At 44.8% G+C, this 22,359-nt stretch overlaps 1 protein-coding gene across 2 annotated transcripts in view; it reads right to left on the bottom strand.

Moving 5' to 3' along the window:
* CGNL1 (cingulin like 1) overlaps window positions 1-22,359 on the bottom strand; it is a 144,855-nt gene that overhangs the window by 13,196 nt on the left and 109,300 nt on the right. For both annotated transcript variants that reach the window (XM_090270659.1, XM_090270660.1), the window contains exons 9-14: window positions 16,353-16,559; window positions 15,381-15,485; window positions 9,990-10,142; window positions 9,396-9,566; window positions 4,638-4,799; window positions 1,686-1,775 (exon numbers count right to left, since the gene is read on the bottom strand). In XM_090270659.1, coding sequence (XP_090126785.1) covers window positions 1,686-1,775; window positions 4,638-4,799; window positions 9,396-9,566; window positions 9,990-10,142; window positions 15,381-15,485; window positions 16,353-16,559 — 888 coding nt within the window. The remainder of the gene's footprint in view (window positions 1-1,685; window positions 1,776-4,637; window positions 4,800-9,395; window positions 9,567-9,989; window positions 10,143-15,380; window positions 15,486-16,352; window positions 16,560-22,359) is intronic.

Raw genomic sequence — 22,359 nt, 5'->3', positions numbered from 1 at the left:
GCTGGGTGGACAGCCACCCTCCAGAGGAATGCTACCAGCACAGCACTGGGACAGGCGAACAGAACCAGAGCTGGGGGCAGGGGGTGGATGAAGCCTCTGTTGGAACTTCCTTTACCCTCAGGAGCAAAGAAGCACAACTATCTTACTTGTTTGCAAAGAACCTGATTGTCAACAGGGAAACAATGGCAGACAGAAAAGAAATGAGTGAGTCTCCTCCAACTCTGAGTAGACTAGGTCACCAGCTCAGAATGTCACTTCCCTAAGCACTAGAACCTCCAGTTCTCGGTCACCCTGAGATGGGGGGAAGATAGTGATGTGAAAAACTGTAAGAGTGACCAGAGGAAAGTGCTTCTTTCAATAAGGAAGATTTTGCCCAAATTAATTTGTATTTCAGATGTTTCTATGTCAATCCTTTATACACATAATTGCCTAAATTTTACTCAGCATCAACTAAGACCTTTAGGTTTTATTTGCATTGTTTAATTAAGAAAGTGCCCAAAGCAAATCAAGAGGTGAAGAGTTCTCTAAATGTCTATGTCCCATTTCTCTGGCACCATTTTCAGGAGCAAGGCATTCAACTAAGTTGTCACTGAAAAAGTACACCCCACCAGAGGTTTCTACAGCTACCTCCAGGTAGCATGGAAATGAGAGGCTGAGATTAGTCAATATAAGTTCTCCTCAAAACTGCCACTGAGCGCTCTGAATCCTTACCCCATAATGTTTGCATGTTTTCTCTCAAGTGGTCTGGGCATGCAATGGGGACATGACCACCAGCTCCTAGTGATGTGACACTCCATCTCCAAGATATGACTTAACCACTCTACCGTTTTCCTCAAAAATGGAAACAGCCCTGGCTGGTGTGGCTCAGTGGATTGACTGCTGCCCTGGGAACCAAAGGGACACCAGTTTGATTCCCAGTCAGAGCACGTGCCTGGGTTGCGGGCCAGGTCCCCAGTTGTGGGTGTGCAAGAGGCAACCACACATGGATGTTTCTCACCCTCTCTTTCTCCCTCCTTTCCCCTCTCTCTAAATATAAATTTTTAAAAAAATGTTTTTTTAATGGAAAGAAAATACAAAAATCTTGTAATTATATTAAGTCTAGTTTGGAAAATTAGTTCCACTGTCTACAGTGTAAGTAGAGGATAAACTGTTTCCAGCTGCACCCCCCACCCCCCCACCGAGTGTTGCCGTAAGTATTAATGTAAGTGAAACTCCTTTCAAAACTGCAAAAAGCATGCACTTGGAAGGTACTGTTACTGTATTGTGAACGCCTCATAGGTTTATGTATTGCTGATTAGCTTGTAAAGTCCTTAGAGTAAAAGACTACATCATATCATTTATTTTCCATTGCATTACTTCTACATTAGTGGTGCTAGCTACGAAATCCCACACAACCGTTTGCTGAACTAATGATTCTTAGAGACTCAGCTTTAAAAGCACTTTGCCTATTATGGCTAATAGATTGTTAGCCTTAACCACTTGGGAAACTTCCTCTTCACGCCTTACATTGTATACTACACCTCTGTTCTGTTGGTTTACGATGGTGAAGACCAGGCAGTCCCCCATCATCTCCATAAGGCATGGACTCTCTTCCCTCCCTCCTCTAGCGGAATCCTCAAGTCTAAACTCTCACATTTCCTCTTTCATGCAGGACAATCCACTGACCGTCCCACTACGTACAGTACCTGTTCCCTGCTCCGAGTGATCCTCTCAGACAGCAAATCCGAGTTATTTCTTTCTTCTTCCAGTTCAATCTCCAGCTGAGACACCTTGTCCTAAGGAATAAAACACAACATAGCCTACTAACTTCTCTGACCTGGGTTAGGAGCAAGGACTTCCCTGTGCAGGACATCCCAAGGGCACATCTGGGCTGAGTATCATTAGAGTTTGGGAAAGACTGTATCTACTTCTCATACTGTCCAAAGCAGATATTCTTAAAACTGTGTTTTATTGCTTTCATAAAGTAAAATGTAATTGTGCATTTAGGAAAGACATTAAAGGAGAAAAACATTACCCCAGACCCTAACATAAGCACTGAGGATAGTTCAACATGTTTCTTTCAAGGCTTTTTTCCCCCTTATGAACCCAAAATGACTAAGATCTACCTTAGCCTAAGGTATCTAGGTTACATGTGGGAAATGAGGTATCATCCAAGGTCCATCTCTCTGAACACTCCACGCTCGGGACAATGTTGTGCCTCCCTCCTGCTCAGGGTTTCCAAGAGCCTTGCAGGGGTCAAATCTATTATACAATAGTCTTCTGCAACTGCCCCTTTCTCTAAGGAACCTCACTTAGCTCTGTACCGTCCCAAATGCACATCAGCATAACATAAACACATATTGGCCCATTCTGCTAAACCAACCATCACAGAAGAAGTGATGGCTGGTTTCTATCTTCCTTGCTGGCTCCTAGTGTAACATCACTGACCACTAGGAGAAAAGAATTGCAAAGTAGCTTTATGTATAAATTAAAAGAGGCTTCTAACATAAACCATAGCACCTAGAACTGGGGGATGTGGAGTTTGTGGATATGTTTCTACTGTCACCGGCCAATGTGTCATATGTCTGGGTTAACTCAAGAGTCACACACACAAAAAAGCAATCAGCGCTGTGAGTTTTTTAAACAGGCGTCTGAGGCATCTGTACATAAATATTGTCTTTGTCATCCTCAATGTTGACTGACAGGCTATGGATGCCTCTGTAGGTGCCAAAAAGAAAAGTCATAGAACTCATGTGGATGCCTAAATGTCTCTGAATGCCTTCTGTGTTCCTGACTGAAATCTATAGGGAAACCAGAAAGCTCTCTCCCCATAGCCGAGAGTCCCAAAGTCCAACTCAGGACTTAGAGCTGAGTCCTGCACCAAACCTCCTCTTTGTTCAGTGGTCCTGGCTCCTCCAAGGCAGTTTCACTCACATTGAAAGTCATGGAGCCACCTTTACATAAGACAACCACCTGAGTTTCTGAGTTTACAGAAAATGCTCACTGTTGAGAGAGCACCTGAGTGCTGAGAATTAATTTAAGTGCTAGTGAAGGAATAGGCAAGAATGTTAGACACAGCAAGACAGTCGTGCCTGCTGCCTCTTAGGAGAAGACACACTCCCCGAGTGTGCTTCACAGGGGTGGGGCCTTGAGAGCTATTCATTTTATAATTAAGAAAGAACTATCTAAACTATTGCAGAGGGCCATATGAAAGTTATGCTACTGCCTCTAGACCTTGAGTTAGCAAAAAGGAAATGGTCTTTTTAGTCAGAATATTCTAGAAGGAGATGACCTCACAACCCAATGTTGGGCTAAAAGCACCTCTTCACAGAGTTCTCTTCCTGCCTAAAATGTGTGCCATCCACAGCCCAGCAGAAGCGTGCAGGGGTTCAGGCCACAGGCCATTATACCAAAGGTGCTTATGCCACTACCTGACGAGGCTGTAGCTTGCTTTGAATCAAATTGTTTGTGTCCTAGAAGAATTACTTCCTAGTTAACTGGGCTGAATTTAACTTGTCTTAGAATGACCTCCCCTAATGAGATCAGAACCAGGACATTGCAAAAACTACAGCAATCCTAGAAAACTGTAACCAGGTTATCCTTGCATCTAAAAAGCACCCAGCCAATGAAATCCTGAGTGGCTAGGATACCACTCTGGTCAGAATGGCTACTATGTTCCCTGGAGGTTTTAAAAATTATTTCTATTTATTTGCAAAGTTCAGTCAGGAATTCCATTGATTTTAAATTTAAGGGGTCTCTTCCTGGTCTTGAGTACACTGTGCCCTTTAGCAAAACCTTGACAATTTTAACTTCTCCCATAGGTCTGAGGCTGCTTTTTAGGCCTCTTTCTCCCACTTCAAGTTCCATTGGGGTATGGGATGTGTATATATATATATACATATATATGTGTGTGTGTGTGTGTGTGTGTGTGTGTGTGTGTGTTTCTGCTTTGGGGTTGATTTTATTCTTGAGGATTATTCTTTTCCATAAGTTCAGTGGACTGATATTAAAGTTCTTCCTGTCGAGCTCAGTGGGCTGCTCATACTCAGATTCTATTCTATTACTTGATTCACTTTTCTAATGTGTTGTGTTTCCATCTCCTGAGCTGGTGGCTCCATTGAGCACCTTCTGATATACTCCCTTGAACTGTGTTTATACTGTGTATCCAAAAGTGAACTGAGCCAGTGTGCTGCTAGCTTTGGCAAAGCTGGATCATCTGTAAGGGAATATGGGTCAAAACCAGCAGTCACGGAGCATGGGGCGTGGCAAACGAGCGCTGCATGTCCCTAGGAGTTCAGCAGTCTGAACTCTAGTCACAGCTCAGCCCCTGTACATCCACAGCCTCGTCTCCTCTGCAGTCCAAAGCACAGCCCAAAGGAGCACACCGAAAATGTGCCCTTGGGTAAAAGCACCTAACCTCTTTGGGTCTCTGTCTTGCTTCCTCTTCAAGGCAATGAGGACACTGGGCTAAACTACTTCCATCACTCCTTCCAGCATGGGTGTCCTAGGAGTCTATGAACTAACAGCTCCCCCAAATCAAGACATGACCTTCCTAACTGAAGGGTCCCCAGAGGCTGAGGTCGGAGCAGAAAGCTTGCTTCTCTCCTGTCCCTACTAGCTCTCCCCAGGCCCTGGGAACGCCCACGTGGCCCACAGACCTCCATCTGCTTGACCAGTCGGCCGCGGTCATCTTTGAGGTGGCTCTTGGCCTCCAGCTCGTACTCCAGGTCCTTCAGCGTCTGCTCCAGAAGCTGCCTCTTTGTGAGAGCCTCATCCTGAGCCCTCTGGTAGTCCCGCAGCTCTTCCTCCATCAGGCGCATCTGGAATGAGAAGGGGCCAGGGTGCTTCGCTGCGCACGGTGGGAGCACAGACCTCCTAGTGGACAGCGTGCAAGTCCCACTGCCCTTGGGCCTGTTCCCTCTTCTACAGAAAGAGGGGGCTTTCCAGCTATAGGAAGCAACCCATTGGGTTATAAATTCAATAAAGTAGATGTTGACCAGCATTTTAAAATTAAATATAACAGGAAAAAAATACTCAGGCCTTGGCCAGTGTGGCTCAGTTGTTTGGAGTGTCATCCTGTAAACTGAAAGGTTGCGGGTTCAATTCCAGTCAGGGCTCCTATGGGATGCAACCAATCAACGACTCTCACATCAATGTTTGTTTCCTCTCTTTCTCTGTCTCTGGAGTCAATAAATATATCCTTGGTGAGGATTAAAAAAACACACTCAGAGTAGAGTACAAGCAAATAATGTTTTGTGAAACTTTTATACTAAATATCCATCTATCTGTAGGGATGTATGTATTACTAAGTTGCAATGCAAGAGGTTATCTCTTACCTTAGGTCATGATCAGAAACAGTGAAAGCCACTAAACTAGACAAGTGCTTCCCAGGGTAAAACTGATTGCCCACTTGCATCAGCATCCTCTCAACAGAAGTTTAAAGTTAGGAGGAAATAAAGACCAAATTAATGACCCCAAAGCAACCTGCAGGCATGAAATCTAATAATATAAACATGCCTATCAGGTGCAAACCACTGCTCCCTAGAAGAAAATCATGTCATCAGAGGTCACAACCGACAGTGCTATTTTCATCCACGAGGTGGCACTGAACTAGCAGCTTTGAAGGCTGCAACAGACAAAAGAGCTTGATTCACAAGGGACCGTCCGTCCCTTTTTCCACTTCTCTGGAATCTCCCTAAAGGGACGAACCAACTCTGCACACACTAGATATTCCTGAAACATCTGTGTGGGCAGACCTGGTGAAGTCCAAGGCTGTCTGTTTTGTCCTCAACTTCCTACCCTCCTGCAGATGGCTGAAGCACAGCCTTATGAAGGGACTACACCAGGGGGTTATTCCCTTCAGGAAGTACATGGAAGTGGCAGCCTCCATGACAGAATACCATCACTTGGGGGTGGTTTTCACAGAAAAGCTGGGAAAGCCCCAAAGATGGTTTTGGGGGAGTGGGGGCACTCAATAGGTTAGACTAGTTTGGCGAGACCAGTGGGGAAACTTTTAAGAAATGTGTTCCTCCCTTGGTGGCGGATGGGATGGGATCACCTGACATCCCTATGAAAATAGCCTAGCCTGGAAGGAGACCTCTCCCGATAAAAACCCTAGTCTGGCTTTGGTGGTATCTGAGTGAAAAGACGACTAGGAAATGAAGCTGTGAGTGAAAACACTAAGTGAACCTAGGCTACAGAGAGGGTGCACTATACCCTAGAACACTCTAAATCTCTCCAGTCTCTCGGTTTCTTAACTTGAAATATTGGGATAATTTTAAAGCCTACCTCATAAAGCTGTTATAAGAATCAAATGAAATAATACCAGAAAAGAACATCGGTTTGAGAGCCAGAATGACTGGCAGGTAAATGTATAGCCTGCATTTCCTTGTTGGTATCCTTCCCAATGCCCAGTACGGCCCTTCAGCCCCCTGACCCAGCACATCCCTCCTGTCAGCCACCCAGGATGTCCCGGGAACACCTCTCGGGCTGTGGCAGTATATGCACAGGAGCACAACTGTGTAGCGTGTGGAATCACAAGTAAGCAAGTAACTTTGAAGCTACTTGAGCTGCCTTTGCGTACTTAAAACTGCCCTTTGCTAAGTGATATTTAGAAGATAAACTGAACAACAATAAATTCCAAGTCTTAAATTCTCCATTTTCTACATCAGAACTTTCTTAACTCCACACCAAAAGCAAAATAGGTAAAATGTCTATTTCCCTCAAAGCAAAGAATGCGAGTGTGACAGTACTTGGGACAGACTGCAGTTTTTTTTCTTTTCGCTTAGGATGGGGGCAATGGGGGGGGCGGGGTGTGGACAGAGTTGAGCTTAAGTTTTTCAAGGGTCCTGAGTGATCTTGACTTAAATAACTTTTGTCTTAAACAACTCCATGACTTTAGCAGCTTGATTCAGGGGGTATCTGTCCTTTCCTTCTAGAATGAGGAGGTGTCTATTTCTATCATTCAAGTGGAAACAGTGTCTCAACACTGTCTAGGAAAGGCCGTCTTTGTTTTCACAGTAAGGAATCTTTTACAGACAACATTGGTTTCTATCTGGCTTTAACTAACCTCTCTGGACCTCAGTTTTCTCATCGAACTAGAAGATCACTAACTGAGGTTCCTTCCAACTTGAAGATTCTAGCAGAATAACCATCCTAGAAAAAGCAAGAAGCTGTTTGCAGGGGTCGCGCTGACACTATGATTTTCTAAGATCAAAACTGCACCGCAACAGTCAACCAGTGCAAAAAGAGGAAACAAGAAGTGAGGAAAATGAGGAGAGGCTCAGAAACCTATGGGACAGCTATAAACGGGCCAACATCCAAATCACAGAGCTGCCAGAAGGCAAAGAAGAAGAACTAGAAATTGAAAAATTATGTGAAAAAATAATGAAGCAGAACTTCCCTAACTTGGGGAAGGAAATAACTTACAAGTCCAGGAAGCACAGGAGGGTCCAAAAAAACTGAACCCAAGAAGAACCACACCAAGACACATTATAATCAAAATGTCAAAAATTAAGGATAAAAAGAGAATCTTAAAAGCAGCAAGAGAGAAGAAGACAATTACGTATAATGGGGTCCTAATAAGACTATCAGCTGATTTCTCAAAAGAAACTCTGAAGGCAAGAAGGGACTGGCAAGAAATATTCAAAGCAATGAAAAGCAAAAACCTACAGCCACGAATACTCTATCCAGCAAAGCTATCATTCAGAATAGAAGGGCAGAGAAAGTGCTTCCAGGACAATGTAAAACTGAAGGAGTTCATCAGATCCAAACCACTGTTATATGAGATGTTAAAGGGACTTGTTTAGGAGAAGGAGGACCAAAACTATGAACATTAAAATGAAAACTATCACAACAACCAAAAACAGAAGCTAGGGAATTGAAACAAAGGCAGACTAAGTAGGCAACAAGAGTGGGAAAAGAACTATAGGTATGGGTAACATTTTGAGGGGAGGTCAGTGGGGAAAGGGAAGGGGGGAAAGAGAGGGAGATGGTACAGGAATTAAGAAGCATAGTAGAAGGGAGTGGAGCAGATAGAAAGATGTTGAGAAGAACTATATGCACAACCAATGGGCATGGACTAAGAAGGGGACAACTGGAGGGAGGGGGGTCACTGGGTGGAGGGGAACAAAGGGAAAAGAAATTGGGACAACTGTAATAGCATAAACAATAAAGCATATTAAATAAAAAATACAAATAAAAAATAAAAAAGAACTGCACCGCAGATGTTTGCTAGTCTCCTGGCAAATATCTGAATCCCCGCCCATCAGTTGTAGAAATGAAAATGGTTTGTTTTCTTAATGCCAATGAGAAATGTGATGGCAATAAGCTAATTTCAGTTTTCACTTGGATTTCTGTATCACTTGACCCTGCGCCAGAGGAGGGGCTCTGGTATCAGGATCCTTTCAGAAGCATTCTTGAAGAGTTCGCAATAAATACCCATTGTTCATCCAAACACTTTCAACACTGACTCATGCGCAACTCTTCTTTGATCATCAAAGATATTAAAAGTTTGTTTGTTAAAGAAAAACTTGTTTTCCTGTGGAACCTTAGTGCTCTTGGCACTGCTGATGAAAAAAGTAAGACTTGGAATAAAAATAACAATAATAACATTAGTGTCCAGGATATACAGACTCTCTGTTGTACAGTTCCACATGTTCTCTCATTTAATTATTAAATTATTATTATTTTGTATATTTTTAAAGAGGTAGAAACAGATGCTCAGAAAATTGGGGTAATGTGCTCAAGGTCATCCAGCTGGCAAGAAGCATAGCTAGAAATCAGCATTCATGTATTTGCATTTTAGAGGTTTCGTCTTTCCATTAAAATAATCAAAACCATTCCCTTTATTTCTCTCAGTCCTTTAGAAGTCAAGAATGAAGGGAGCTAACATTTGGGTTACTTTGCTCTATGGTTTAGTAATTTCAATACTCATAAATTCCTGAAGGTTTCTTTTTGTCTCCATTATTGTTCTGAAATTCTTGTCTACCATTCTCACTCCAATAAAAGTCTATATTTTCTAAACAAATGGGAGAAAGAAAGAAAAAAACACACAGTTACTGCAATCCCTGTTCTAGAACTAAATTAAAACATTAATACCTATAAATCATTTGGACACAGCTGGGCATACCACCGGTGCTCCATAAACGGTAGTTAAACTTTTTAGGTAGAAAATTTTGTCTTAATCAAGAAAATGGTCAAGTTAGAGTTTTATCCATTTTACCTCAAAGGCCCTGGGTTCATTGTGTCTTAGAATGTCATTTGCCCCATGTAAATATCCAGAGGGTTAAAGACTGAGGAATCAAACACAAATGTTGTCTTAAAAATCTGCCCCAAGTCTCTCCTGGAAGAGTTTCACAGCCTGGAAGGGTTCTCTGAATAAGGAGGAACCAGGAACTGGTCTGGCCAGGCATTACCTCCTCCTGCATTTTTGCAGCAGTCAGGCGGGACTTTTCTGCCTCTAGGGTTTTCTCCTTCAACTGCCTTTGCATTTCCGCAAGCTCCCTGCGATTTTTCTCCTTGTACTCATCCAGCTGGTTCTGGAGCTCCAGTGTTGACGTGCGGGACACCTCGACAATGTCAGCCATCTGGAAGAAGTGACGTGGGTGTGAGCCCACCTGTGATGCTCCATCTGGGACCAGGGAGCTAGGTTTGGGTCCCGTCCAAATATAGACCATATCTCCTCCCCAAAACTTTGCAAAGGGCCTAGTCATGGCTATCCAGGTTTAGTCACCTCTAACTGGGAAGCACCCTCGAGGCCCAGAATCCAGACAGTACTGGCATATTCTAGACCAGTTTCTCTGTATCTGGGATTCTCCATAAGTCCAAAGAGCTGTTTCAGGGATCTGCAGATCCCTGACACATTCATGCTTACACATAACTGCAGGTTTCCTGAGCTTTCATCAGGCCTTCAGAGGGGTCTGGGTCCCGGCCCAGGCATGTGCCCCACCCTACTCTCCTCCCCATGCCCCCTCCCTCCCCTGCTCTCTCACCTCTTCCTGCTCCCTCACCTCCTTCTGTAGTTTCTCAATGGTCTTGTCAAGGTGCCATCGCTCATTCTCCATTTCGTTCTTCAGTCTCCTTAGCTGCTCCTTCTGCTCAGCCTCATCTTTTAGCTTCTCAGACAACTGCTTCTGCTCCTGGGTGGCCCGACTCAGACTTCTCTGCAGATGACAGGGAAAGGACAGCGTTGTCATCTACCTACCAGGTCAGCCACAAGAACAGGCGGCAGAGGGAGTTTTACAATGATACTACAAGGCAATTAGACCTGTCACATTGGTGATAAGGAAAAGGATCAAAATAAAGTCATCACAGAGACACAAGGACATTGCTGCTTCTGAAATTCAGGGACCAAGCTGACTTAGCCAAAAATATAGAGGTGGACAAAGGGTGTAAAATGGCCGAGGCTGCTGGGTGTGGCCATTCAGGCCAGTGTCCAAAAACCTGATTGCTCATCCTTGAAAATGGAGGTGAAGTCATACATGAGACCAACCTAAACGTAAGCGGCAGTGTGCATCCTGGGACATTCAGCATTGCACTTAACATTCTTGAATTCGCTCTGCTATCTAGATGATCATTACAATTAAGAAAGCTAAAAATGGCCCTGGCCGGTGGCTCAGTTGATTGGAGCGCAGTCCCGTACACCAAAAGGTTGCAGGTTCAATCCTGGTCAGGGCACGTACCTAGTTTGTGAGTTTGATCCCCAGTTGGGGTGCGTATGTGAGGAAACTGATTGATGTCTGTCTGTCTGTCTCTCTTTCTCTCTTCCTTCATCTATCTCTAAAAAGAATCAACAAACATATCCTTGGGTGAGGATTTAAAAAAAAAAACTAAAAATGAACCTATAAGGGCAGAGAACACTGTCCATAGGCCAAGAGTCCACGTGGGTACAGGGAGATTACATGGGTTGGACTCCTACACAAAAGAAAAAGAACTTGGCAATCCCCAGGATGATGAACTTGATAAGCAGAAGTTGTTAAATGGAAGAGACACCAGTTCGAAAAAGTGCATATGAACGGTTATCTAGTGAATTAGCACCAAATGCTAGCAGTTACTATAAAATGCAGGCATCTTTGGGGTGATGGTTTCCCTGGGTTTCTCTGGAGCTCTCGTCTCACAACTCCACACAGACTGAACCCCTTTACGTAAAAAGCATGCCCTTCTATAACAAAATCCTAAAATGCCTGAGGAAGGTTACAGCAGCTTCTTGGAATGGCTGCGTGCTAAGAACACTGGAGTGAGGATGTCAAGAAGCATCACAGCTCAGCACGGGGACGCAGGACCCACACACCCGGAAAGTGCTGTGAGGTGCTGAGGGTGGAGTGTGGCTTAGTACAGAGCCTGCTTAGAACCTACTTAGTCTGTGTCCCTGCAGAGGCCGGATACAGAGAATGGTTTCTATGTTTACAGTGCTTAACAGTTTACAAGTGTCTGTCACACGTGCACTAACTCAGGCATCCTGAAAACACTCCGAGGTCATGTTAGGCACTCCTGGTGTGCAGGGCATGTGAACCGCGTGGCCAGCCAACCACCTGACCTGGGCCCAACAGCCACCTGGGGAGGCCGTCCTTGCCCCTCTGGCTCCGAGCGCCACAAAAAACCAGCCAACCCAGCCCGGCTGCTCAAGTTAATTGCTGTGGGGAACCAAAGTCAACACAAGCGGTTGGGGGAAGAAAAGGTGCTGAAGGGGGTCAATCAAAAGTTCAGTGTGGGACAACTGGCAGGGGTACTTCCCACCACAGCCCAGCTAGGCACACACCAGAGACAGGGCCAACGCCTGGGATCTGTCTACGGCTGACCAAGCGGTACTGGGGGCAAAGGGGAGCACAGGGTAAGGGAAGCGATGTGTGGGTCCATTGTGTGGGAGAAAATGCTCAGAAACATGTATCTCAAAATGTAATTTCTTGGAAAACAAGTACAAATACGGAGGGTGATGGATGGCTTCCCAGAGAACCTTCAGGATCCAACCCAAACCCTGCCCCTACAGGTCTCCCCCGCTTTTCTTTTTCTTCCTCCTGAATTCCAATCCCAGGGGCTCCAGGCCAGCAGACAGGTCAGCCACAGCCCCATTCAACCTCCATATGGTGTGTGCACTTGGGCTTCACCATTGGCTCAGGCAGGGCTCACCCCCAGCTCCGCTCTCCTGGGCCTGGAGACGAAGATTCACCCACTCTAGCTTGGGCCCAGCCAACACCCTATCCCACCCTCTCAACTCACAAACATTTTCCTAGAAGAACAGTTTAGGCTAAATTATTTAAAAAGTATTTCTTGTATGCTTGCCTCTCTTGCAGGGTAGTAAAACCTCTAAAAGCAAGGAATAGATTTTCTCTCTGGGTGTGTCTCACAGCCCAGATTCACTGTTAGGCATATAATAAAACTCACTGGTTGAAAATTAATACCTATCCCCTAAAGTGGTCTAAATACTTCATATATCAGAATCACCAAGCAAGGGGCAGTATTTTTTTAAATGCAGATCCTACCCTTTCTTATGGAATCTACAATTTACAGATTTACACTTGAAAGTTATGCAGGTAATTCTAACATACTCTAAAGTTTAGAAATGTTGTTCAACACAATGCTCTTCCTCTTTGATTATTCAAGAAACATGTTCCAATACATCACTGCTGAGAAATCATGTCTCAAATTCTCGTGAAAAGAAGCAAAGCTGGCAATTTTGCATTTGGGAGTTAGGAGTGAAATGCTCTGTAGCTACAGTGACTCTATTTCCAATACCAGCAGCACATACTGGAATCAAAACTGGAGGGAAATTTATCAACTTGGAAAATCCAAAGCACAAAGTTGGTGGGTGTAGAAGTGAGTGCCCTTGAGCTGGGGGACCGTCATCTGTCAGGGATCGCAGAGCCTTTTACTACATGACTTAGTAACATCCCCACTCATTCCCATTAACAATAACCAAGTCCCAGGTGAGCCTCGGGGCTTAATGAACAGGAGGCTGATCAGAAGGAAGCCACACAATAACTGGGGAGGCAACAGCAGAGGTAGTGGGGCTTTTTAATCCTGAAGTCCAATCCGGGGAGGTGAAGGCACACAGAAACGTAAACCCTTATCCCTCCCCGAGGGAGAAAACTGTGGCTTCTCCAGAGGTTTCTTTACTTCCCCATCTGCAGGAGCTTTTTCTCAAGGGAATCGTGGATGTCTCTGCCTTTAATGAAACTCTCAAGTTGATCTACAAGTGGTAGGGGTCCGGCAAACCCAAACCAGCATCTTCAAGAGCCTCTGTCACTTTCTGATTAAAGTCATAGTAAGTCAGACCTAAGTTCACGGGGCATTCAGGTACTGCAAAGAAATATATTTATCACACATAAAAATGCAACAGATTGCTAAGGCAAAAAGATTTTGAAATGTAAAATGCATGTGTTAAGGGAAAAATTATTCTTTCCTTTTCCTCTCTGGGTTCAGCCAGCTTAGGGAAGAGAAGCACGCAGAAAGAGGCTGGGTTGAGCCAGCGTGGGGAAGAGAAGCACGCAGAAAGAGGTATCAAGCTAAAGGAGCCGGCTGACTACCTGCTTCCAGATTTTGGAGAAAATGAAATATTTTAGGGTGATGATGCATTTTTCACAGAACTACTTTTGAGACCAGATCATCCAGATTAACAATGGTGAGAGGCTGGGCCCTTTTAAAATTCCTACTGAACGGTGTTAAATGGCCACACGCTGCACAGAGCCTTCTGACCACCTCAACGCCCTGGGAAAACAGGCTCGAACAAAAGTCACACGTGAGAGATAATTTCCAAGGCAAGGGCAGAGGTTCAGAGGTGGGGTGGGTGTCGATTAGATTAAGATCTTTGGGCCTGGAGGCCATCCTCTCTTCTCCCCCTGAATTAGCTGTGAGCCTGGATTCACAGCTGGGGAACTGTTTCCTTAGGTGTGAAACCTTCTGGTGTGACCAAAGGACAAGGAAGACTGAGGGCCGGTGATAGCTGCCCCCAGCGCTCCATGCGCACGTGACACGAAGGTGCAGGTTTTTGTCCCTGTAGAGTACACACGTTTCTCCTTTCTGTCCCCAACTAGCTCAGAGTTAAATCCCACTTGCTGGGGGCTGGGTTGTAGCTGTCACAAACCTTAAACAGCAGCACAGTGAAACTGCCATCCACTCAAAATCAACTGAGCAAGGGTTTCTACCAAAGATTGGATGGACAGAATGACTGAATGGATGGTATGGGTGGAGGGGAGGGTGGGAGGAAGAGAGGGAGGAAGGGAGAGAAGGAGGGTGGAGAAGGAGAGGAAAAGGGAGAGGGAGAGAGAGCAAGATCTAAAGCAAGGACACTCACACCAAACTCAGAAAAAAACAGGGCCTTACTCTATGCAAACACAAGGTCTCTGTCCAAAGCCAGGAGGAAGACAGAAATAGCTGATTGGGGGTGGTGAGGGCCCCTGAGTTATGAGGGACACGCAGGCTCCTCTCCTCTACCCTGAAGAGATACAGCTGTTTGCGGAAAGGAAAGCTGCCACTAGGCCTTTACAAATCTGAATCTGGACCCCGCTATCCGCTCTCACCATGTTTCATGTGCCCCTCCCCCACCTGCCCTCAAGCTCCTAATGGAAAACTTTAACAACCTCCTCTTAGACAACTGCTCAAAAATACTGGCTTGCACCTTCTTAGAAACTCAGCTGAGGGACGCTTGGTGCTGCTTCTTTAAAACCTGAGAGAAGGTAGAAGGAAGGCGATACCTGGATCGCGTGGAGGTCACTGTGCAAAGTCAACCTGAACTTCAGTGCAGACTTTTATTTTCTTTTAGACTGTACTTCAATCAAGTGTTCTAACCTTCAAATGGGAAAATCTAATTTCCTAAGCATCTACTGATTTTGAATAGAGATAGCTATCTAGTTTCAAGGAAGCAACTTCCTCCTACTCTTTTAAAGCCATCTTCAAGGACTGTACTCTTCTCTGGAGCCTATTTGCCCAGAGAGAGAAAATTGGCTTCTGCCAGAGAGCCAGCTCCACGCTGCCCTGCGGATCAGACCGATCCCGCCAGCCTTCTTACACAATTTATGTTTTATCTTTGGAAAGCTGTCAAGCTCTTTAATGTCTAGACCAGTATTTTTCAACCTCTGTACAATTGCCATTTGGGGCCAGATAATGCATTGCTGTGAGGGCTGTCCTGTGCTTTGTATTGGAGGATGTTTAGCAGCATCCCTGTCCTTTATTCACTAGATGCCAGTAGCATCTCCCCTATTGTGGCAACCAAAACTGCCTCCAGATGTTGCCAAATGTCCTCCAGTTAAGAACCACTGTTTTATTGGCTACTGGAGGTCAGGGTGGTTACTGGTATGAAGGAGCAACCCGGAAGCTAAGGACCACTGGCAATCCGTGCACATCCCTCTTATTCTGCTCTCGGGCTTCCTGGGTGAGGGATAAAGACAACAGCTCTCAGCATTTACCTGTGCATCTTCCAGCTCACTCTCCAGGGCCCTTTTGGCTGCTGTGGCTTCTTTTTCTTCCTTTCTTGCACGCACAAGGGCCTCCTCTAATTGCCGAACTTCCCCCTGCAGCGAAACACGGGGTCAGTATGTGCTCAGATGTGTGCTGTGGCTGTGGAGCTGGCTCAGGGGCCCAAAAGGCACAAAGGAGACACCCCAGGCACAGCCAGCGGCGCCACGGGCCCCAGGTGGCACATGGCAGCCACGTCCCTGGATGCGCGTGCCTGTCTGCAGTTCCATACTCAGCCAGGTGCGAACATCTGAATCACCTGGGATGGTTTTTTTAAAAATACACATATTCAGCCTCGCCCCTGGAACAGGTACTGAATAGACTCGGGCACACAGAGTTTTGGGAAACGCTTCCAGGTGATCCCGACAGGTGACCTCTGCTGGAACACACCTCCCTTTACATTTCTTCTGTCCCCTCTTTTACTGTCAGCTGCCAGCAGTACCTGTCTGTTGCAAACAGCCTCCCACCTCTAGAAACCTGGAAGACCAGAGAACTGGTTTGTTAAACTGGTTTGTGACTTCAAAGACCATCAGCTGCATGTTAACAAAGAATAAATGGTCATTCAAGAGAACGGACCCGGCGGTGGTGTCCAGACGGCCTTTTCGAGTCTGCAGAGGCCTCTGTTCAGCCTCAGCAAGAAGAGCATGTCTGACGTCTGCGTGGGTGGGGAGTCTTGTGCCTACAAGTGTGTTGCCCGCCCTGACCGCATCAGTCCTGTTCCCAAGCCCCGTTAGAAGCTCAGCTCCCATTCAAACCACTTGCAGAGAAACGAAAGGTGTGGTGCGCAGAGAGGACATAGTCACAAGTGCTTTGACCTTTCCCACTAAATTATGACAATAGATCCCTTCCTGCCTCTGAAATGGCTCACACAGGGAAAAAGGATCGCAGCTGCCCCAGCTGGGCACAGGGCCCAGGAGCCTCACCTCATACTTCCTGAGGGTTTCCTTCGCCTTGGCTTCATCGTCTTTAAGGTCAGCAACCTGCCTCTGAAGCCGCGCGACGCTCTGCTCCAGCTCTGCAAGGCTCCCCCGCAGCTTCTCATTCTCCTCCTCCAGAGCCTTCACCTGCAGCTCAGCCCCAACCTGGGTTTGCTCGAAAGGGGTGCTCCGACTGGCCAGGACCTCAACATTCTGTTAAAAACAAGGAAACCAGTGTCAAGGGAGCAGTTCCAGCTCCGAGGATGGCTGACATTTATTAAAAACCCATGATGTGCCCAGCACTGTGCTGGGCCAGGGGTTGGCACACTACAGCCAACAGGCCAAGGCCTACCTGCCACCTGCTGGGAAAAACACTGTGTTACTGGAATGCCACCACACCCATTGCTGGGCACCTATCCATGGCTTTCATGTTACAACAGCAGAGTGAGGGGCAGTGGCCAAGACCACATGGCCTGTGGTGTCACAAAGCCTAACATACTTACTAATCTGGCTTTTTACAGAAAAGTCTGTCAGCCTTTGCCTGGGTTAAGTCCTTGACATCTAGAGGAGGCCCTTGTGTGTGCAAGGAAGGAAGTAAAGGGAGCTGCGGCCGCCAGAAGGGCCCTGGAGAGGGAGCTAAGGGATGCTCAGGTAAACACTAAGGGCTCACATGAGATTTCAACCTGTAAACAATTCTGGAAGTCGGGTACTATTCTTATTACTATTTTAAAGACAAAGAAACTGAGACTTGGTACATTAAGGAACTTGTCCGTGTACACTTAGGAGGAAATGCATCCAAGCAGACTGAATCCACTACCTGTTCTGTAACCTGTAACCACTGCCTTCTGTTGAGTTCACTTCTGTGACCCCTCGCCATATGCAGGGCCCCTTAATTGAAGCTCTTGATGAAGGATGGTTTCTGACTATAGATTTTCTTTAACATCCAATACAAATCAGGAAATGAAATTTGCTTAAATTACGATATAGTGTAAGCTCTAGGCACCATCATCTGAAAATGAGCTTGTGCTGCACACAATTCCTAACAGAAAGGGATGGCAACGATTATAGGATGGTTATTGTTAATTCCAGATGTCTCATGGACTTCTTCATTTTTTGGCTCAGTAACTTGAAGTGATGATAAACGGCCTTGTCCAGAATTCCACCTCTCCTGCAGATCTCTCACCTTCCATTTCTCCACTACTACAATGATGCCAATAGTAGCAAACTGGATGCTCATAAAACAGCAGTGCAGATGCCTGCAAGGAAAGGAAGGCCCAGGGAGGACAAGGTTCGGCTTCAAAGGCAATGTCACAGCCCACCTGGGAGAGCTATTTGCCAGACAGCTTGCTTGCTTGCGTAGCCGTTCAGAAAGATCTTTAAATATTTTAACAGTACAGTTAGCTGTATTATCCTTAACTTAACCAATTAGAGAGTTTCAGAAACCAGTACATCTTTTCCCAACCCAAAGGTTTAATTCTATACATCTGGGGAAGCCCAGAGCCAAGCTACCGGAGTCAGAACGCAGCTAGCTGACATTGCGAAATGAAAACTCAGGGCCCAGCAGCTGGGATTTCTCAGCACAGCTTGGATATCATCTCCTACTTACACCAACAAGATGAATGAGGAGAAATAAAGTGTGGCTGAAAGTTTGAAGAGGGATCTGAAGAATCCAGTAACTGGTCAGACCAGGGAAAGAAAGAGTCTAGATTGCCTATTCCTGCCCTAACTTTTCCATTAGAAGATAAGACACTACAAAGCTGCAGTTATCAAGACAGTGTGGTACTGGCGTAAGGATGCACATATAAATCAACGGAATAGAATTGGGACTCAAAAAATAAATCCTCACACCAATTTATTTTCAATAAGGGTGCTCAAACAATTCCATGGGGACAAAACAGTCTTCAACAAATACTGCTAGGACAAATGGACCTATATATCCACATGCAAAAATTAACTCAAAATGGATTACAGATCTAAATGTAAGATCTAAAACTACAAAACTCTTAACGGTATACATAGGAGTAAATATCTGTGACCTTGGGTTAGGCAAGGGCTTCTTAGGCACAGTAACAAAAGCACAAGTGACAAAAGAAAATATAGCTATGTTAGACTTCGTCAAAATTAAAAACTTTTGTGTTGCAAATGATATCATCAATAAAGTGAAAAGACAATGCACAGAATGAGAGAAAATATTTATGAATCATATATCTGATAAAAGACCCATATCTAGAATATATAAAGAATTCTTAACTCAGTAGTAAAAGGATAAATAACTCAATTAAAAATTAGGCAAAGGATCTGAGTAGACAGAAATTTTTCCAAAGAAGATATACAAAAGTCCAATAAGCACATGAAAAAATGCTTAACATCACTAGTTATTAGAGAAATGCAAATCAAAACCATAGCAAGATGCTACTTCACACCCACGGATAATAGCAAGCATTGGCGAGAATGTGGAAAAATCAGAGCCCTCAGACATTGCTGATGGGAAAGTAGAATGGTGCTACCACTTCAGAAAAAGTTTGGCAATTCCTCAGAATGTTAAACAGCATTACCATATGATACAGCAATTCTACTCCTAAGTATATACTTAAAAAAATGTAAACATATGGCCACACAAAAACTTCATAGCAGCTTTATTTATAATAGCCAAAACAGGAAACAACCCAAATGTCCAACAACTGGTACATGGGTAAACAAAATGTGGTCTATCCATACAATGGAATATTTGAGGGGTGGGTCCAAAAAGAGATGAATACTGACACATAATACAATATGAATAAAGCTTTAAAACATTGTGCTACATGGGGAAAAAAAGCCATTCACAAAAGGAAGCATTTATGTAAAATGTCTGGAACAGGCAAATCTAGAGGCTGAAAGTAGATCAGTAGTTGCCTGGGGCAGAACAGAACAGCTAGGGTGTACAGGGTTTCTTTCTGGGGTTATAAAAATATTCTAAAACTGATTGTAGTGATGGTTGCACAATTCTGTGAACATAGTAAAACCACTGGGTCATGCATTTTAAATTGTTGAATCAGCATTTTAAACAGCTAATTTTTTAAAAAGAGGGAAAAAAAGACAGGAAACCAGGAAGTTAAGTTGCGACAAAGGGGGAGAGGGGACACGTTTGACCCAGTGGCCGGCGGTCCGCCCAGGCACTATGAAAAGGAAAGGAGACTAGAGGTTGCTGCCCGGTCAACTGGTGAAGCGAAGAACACTTACATGTGTGGTCAGTGCTTTCTGGTTCATCCAGAAACCGCAGGAAGAACAAACATACAACACCAGACCTGATTTAACCTGGACTGGGGCCGAACTGACACCCCAACATGCTAGATATACACATGCTGTATTTTGATGTTTAGAATTTGTTTTTTCCTGCTTCAAAGCTGTGGGGGTACCCTGTGAGTCCTGGGAGGACTGATCAGGCAATCGACGGTGCAGCTATGACTGACAAGGGTCTGCTCCAGTCCCCACTTTCAGTGTCACAGGGTGAGCAGGCATGACTCTAGGGGAGCTTGTGTGTGTTGAGATACTTCATCCTGTTTTGACTACTTGTAATATGTTTTTCTTTGTGTCTTCATTGTGTGGTAGGCCACATTATGTGTACCAATAAATTAACTCAACCCTCTGTTGACAAACCAGAATATTAAAAAGCAAATCGATGTAATTCTTCCTTATCCCAACCCAGCCACACACAACCAGTCCAGTGTACTATTTTCTATAAAACCCATAAGACAAACTTCCTTTTCCTGAAACCAGACCTGATTCACCTGCAACAGTCCTGGAATCTAAAAATCTAAAAACCATAACCCTTTGTTCAAGGAACATCCCACATGCAAGTTCTTCTTGATGACTTCCCAGTGAAAAGAAAATCAGTCAAGGGGATCGCCAAACGCCCTTCCAACTTGGACCTTTGATCTATGCATCATCTCTTCCAAATGCTTACATTTGTATCTCATGAATGTGGCACACAGAGCAGAACTCCACCAGGACCAGAGCTGGGAAAGATCTACTTAGACAGGTCACAGGGGACAAATACTGCTGACCTCACTTAAGTTGCTGGCATGTATATTGTAGCAAGATTAGAGAGGATGTTCCATCACAAATAAAACCGAAGAGCCCACAGTTTCTAACAATTCATTTAGCATGTCATATCACCTATGTAGTACTTATTTTTTAAAAGGATTACATCACTTTGCTTTTTAATATTTTAACTACTATTCAGTTATAAGTAGTTAACAAAAATCAATTTCAATTCCTCTGCCACTCCGCAAGGTTGAAAACACCACACAAGGTCATCACCACAAAGGCAAAAGTAGCAGATGTGTTACGCTCCATTGTTTTTCAGGATCAGACCATCCCTGCAAATTGCACTGAAATCATTACTGCACCTATCAGACAGTCAAGGTCAAAAGGCTGGATAAGCACAGTGTGTGAGTGCCATAAGGAGACAGGCTGCCTCATCGACTGCTATTGGGGCTAGAAACTGCTCTGAGTTCCTAAAAAGCAATTTGGTATCAATCGAAATGATAATGTATATTCTCTTGACTCAGTAACTTTTCCTCTAGCTCTTATCCTATGTGTGTGTAAAATGACATATAAACAAGTTATTAATTGCAGCAGTATAATAGCAAAAGATTGAAAACAACTAAATGTCAATCGCACACTTGTTAAATAAGTTATATCTGTTCAATAAAACAAGGAATGAGAAAGTGAGAAAAAATGCAAGGAACAGAATATTACACATGGTTGACTTCTGTTTGTATAAAAAGAAGGTAAAGGGAATAAATATGTGTGTAATTGGCTACACAAGACACTGGTAACACTGACTGACTGGCTCCAAGGCAGGGGTCAGGGCTATGGAAAGAAGCAGGGCAAATATTCCATTGCAAACCCTCTTATAACCTTTTAATTTTAAGCGACAGAAATTCAACAGATATTAACATTAAAAAAAAAACTTTTTTCTTTCAAAAAACTGATTCTCAATGGCCACAGGCACTTGGAAGACAACCACCTCCCCGCCCAGTTCGCACCTCCAGCCTCTAGAAACCCGTCCCCAGCACATTCAGACACCCCTGGGCCCTGAAAGATAGTAGCTTTGGGGCCCAGAGCGGCTGTGCAAACACAGCGCGGTGCCAACTCTCCCACGCAGGTTTACAGAGCTAAGAAATTCCTTCTCACCACATACAGCGGGAGAGTGGAAACGGCCCAGACGGCCCAGGACGTGCACTTACGTGAGCACTTCTCCAAAGCTTCCACCCGAGCAACCCTAAAGCAGAGAAGTCCAAAGCGGGGTGAGGAGAGACATCCACGGGACTACAGAGAACTGCTTTCAAGGCTTGGGTTTTTCCATCAAAAATGCATGTACATTTTGCATTTGATACCATGACATTTGTCATTCCACTCCATGTCTTTTTACATGACGATAACTGTGCCGTGGGTGTTCCAGGAAAATGTGCCACTTCCACCTGAGAGCTTTGCCAAGCCCTCTCCCCACCCCCACCCCCAGCCCACCCAGCACATGTGCACACATCCCAGCCCAAGGAACACAGACATAAATCATCTTCAGAATGGAAATCTCAGTTTTATGCCTAAAAATGCATCCCTAACAGTGCAGAAGAAAAAGCAGTCTGATTCAGGCTGTGCCTCTTTCTGGGGCCTTACGTTTGGCCTGGCCTGCAGCCTTAATTTCCTCATTTGCAAAAGGAGGATGAAGTCACCTAACTTGTAAACTATTGGAAATATCTAGTTAAATGAGGTGATGGCTCTTATAGCACCCTTTTATTATGACCAGGCCGATGAAACCCACACCTGTTTCTGAAAGGGCAGGACTTTGCACAGCTCACCCAGCATGGCTCTAAAGCCTCAGGCTTGGCTTCAGTTAGCCAAGGGCGCATTTGTTACCAGATACATACCAAGCCTCAGTTTCTCAAAAGAGAGAATCGAGATCTTCACACAGTCTCTCCAGGGCAACTGCACCGCACAAATTAGATGACTCCCTTCTTATTGCAAG

This window comes from Furipterus horrens, unplaced genomic scaffold (assembly GCF_987537825.1).
Source record: "Furipterus horrens unplaced genomic scaffold, mFurHor1.1.pri manual_scaffold_3, whole genome shotgun sequence".
NCBI classification, from domain to species: Eukaryota; Metazoa; Chordata; class Mammalia; order Chiroptera; family Furipteridae; genus Furipterus; species Furipterus horrens.
The sequence above is the reverse complement of the archived record's forward strand: the minus strand, read 5'-3'. Positions and strand labels throughout refer to the sequence as shown.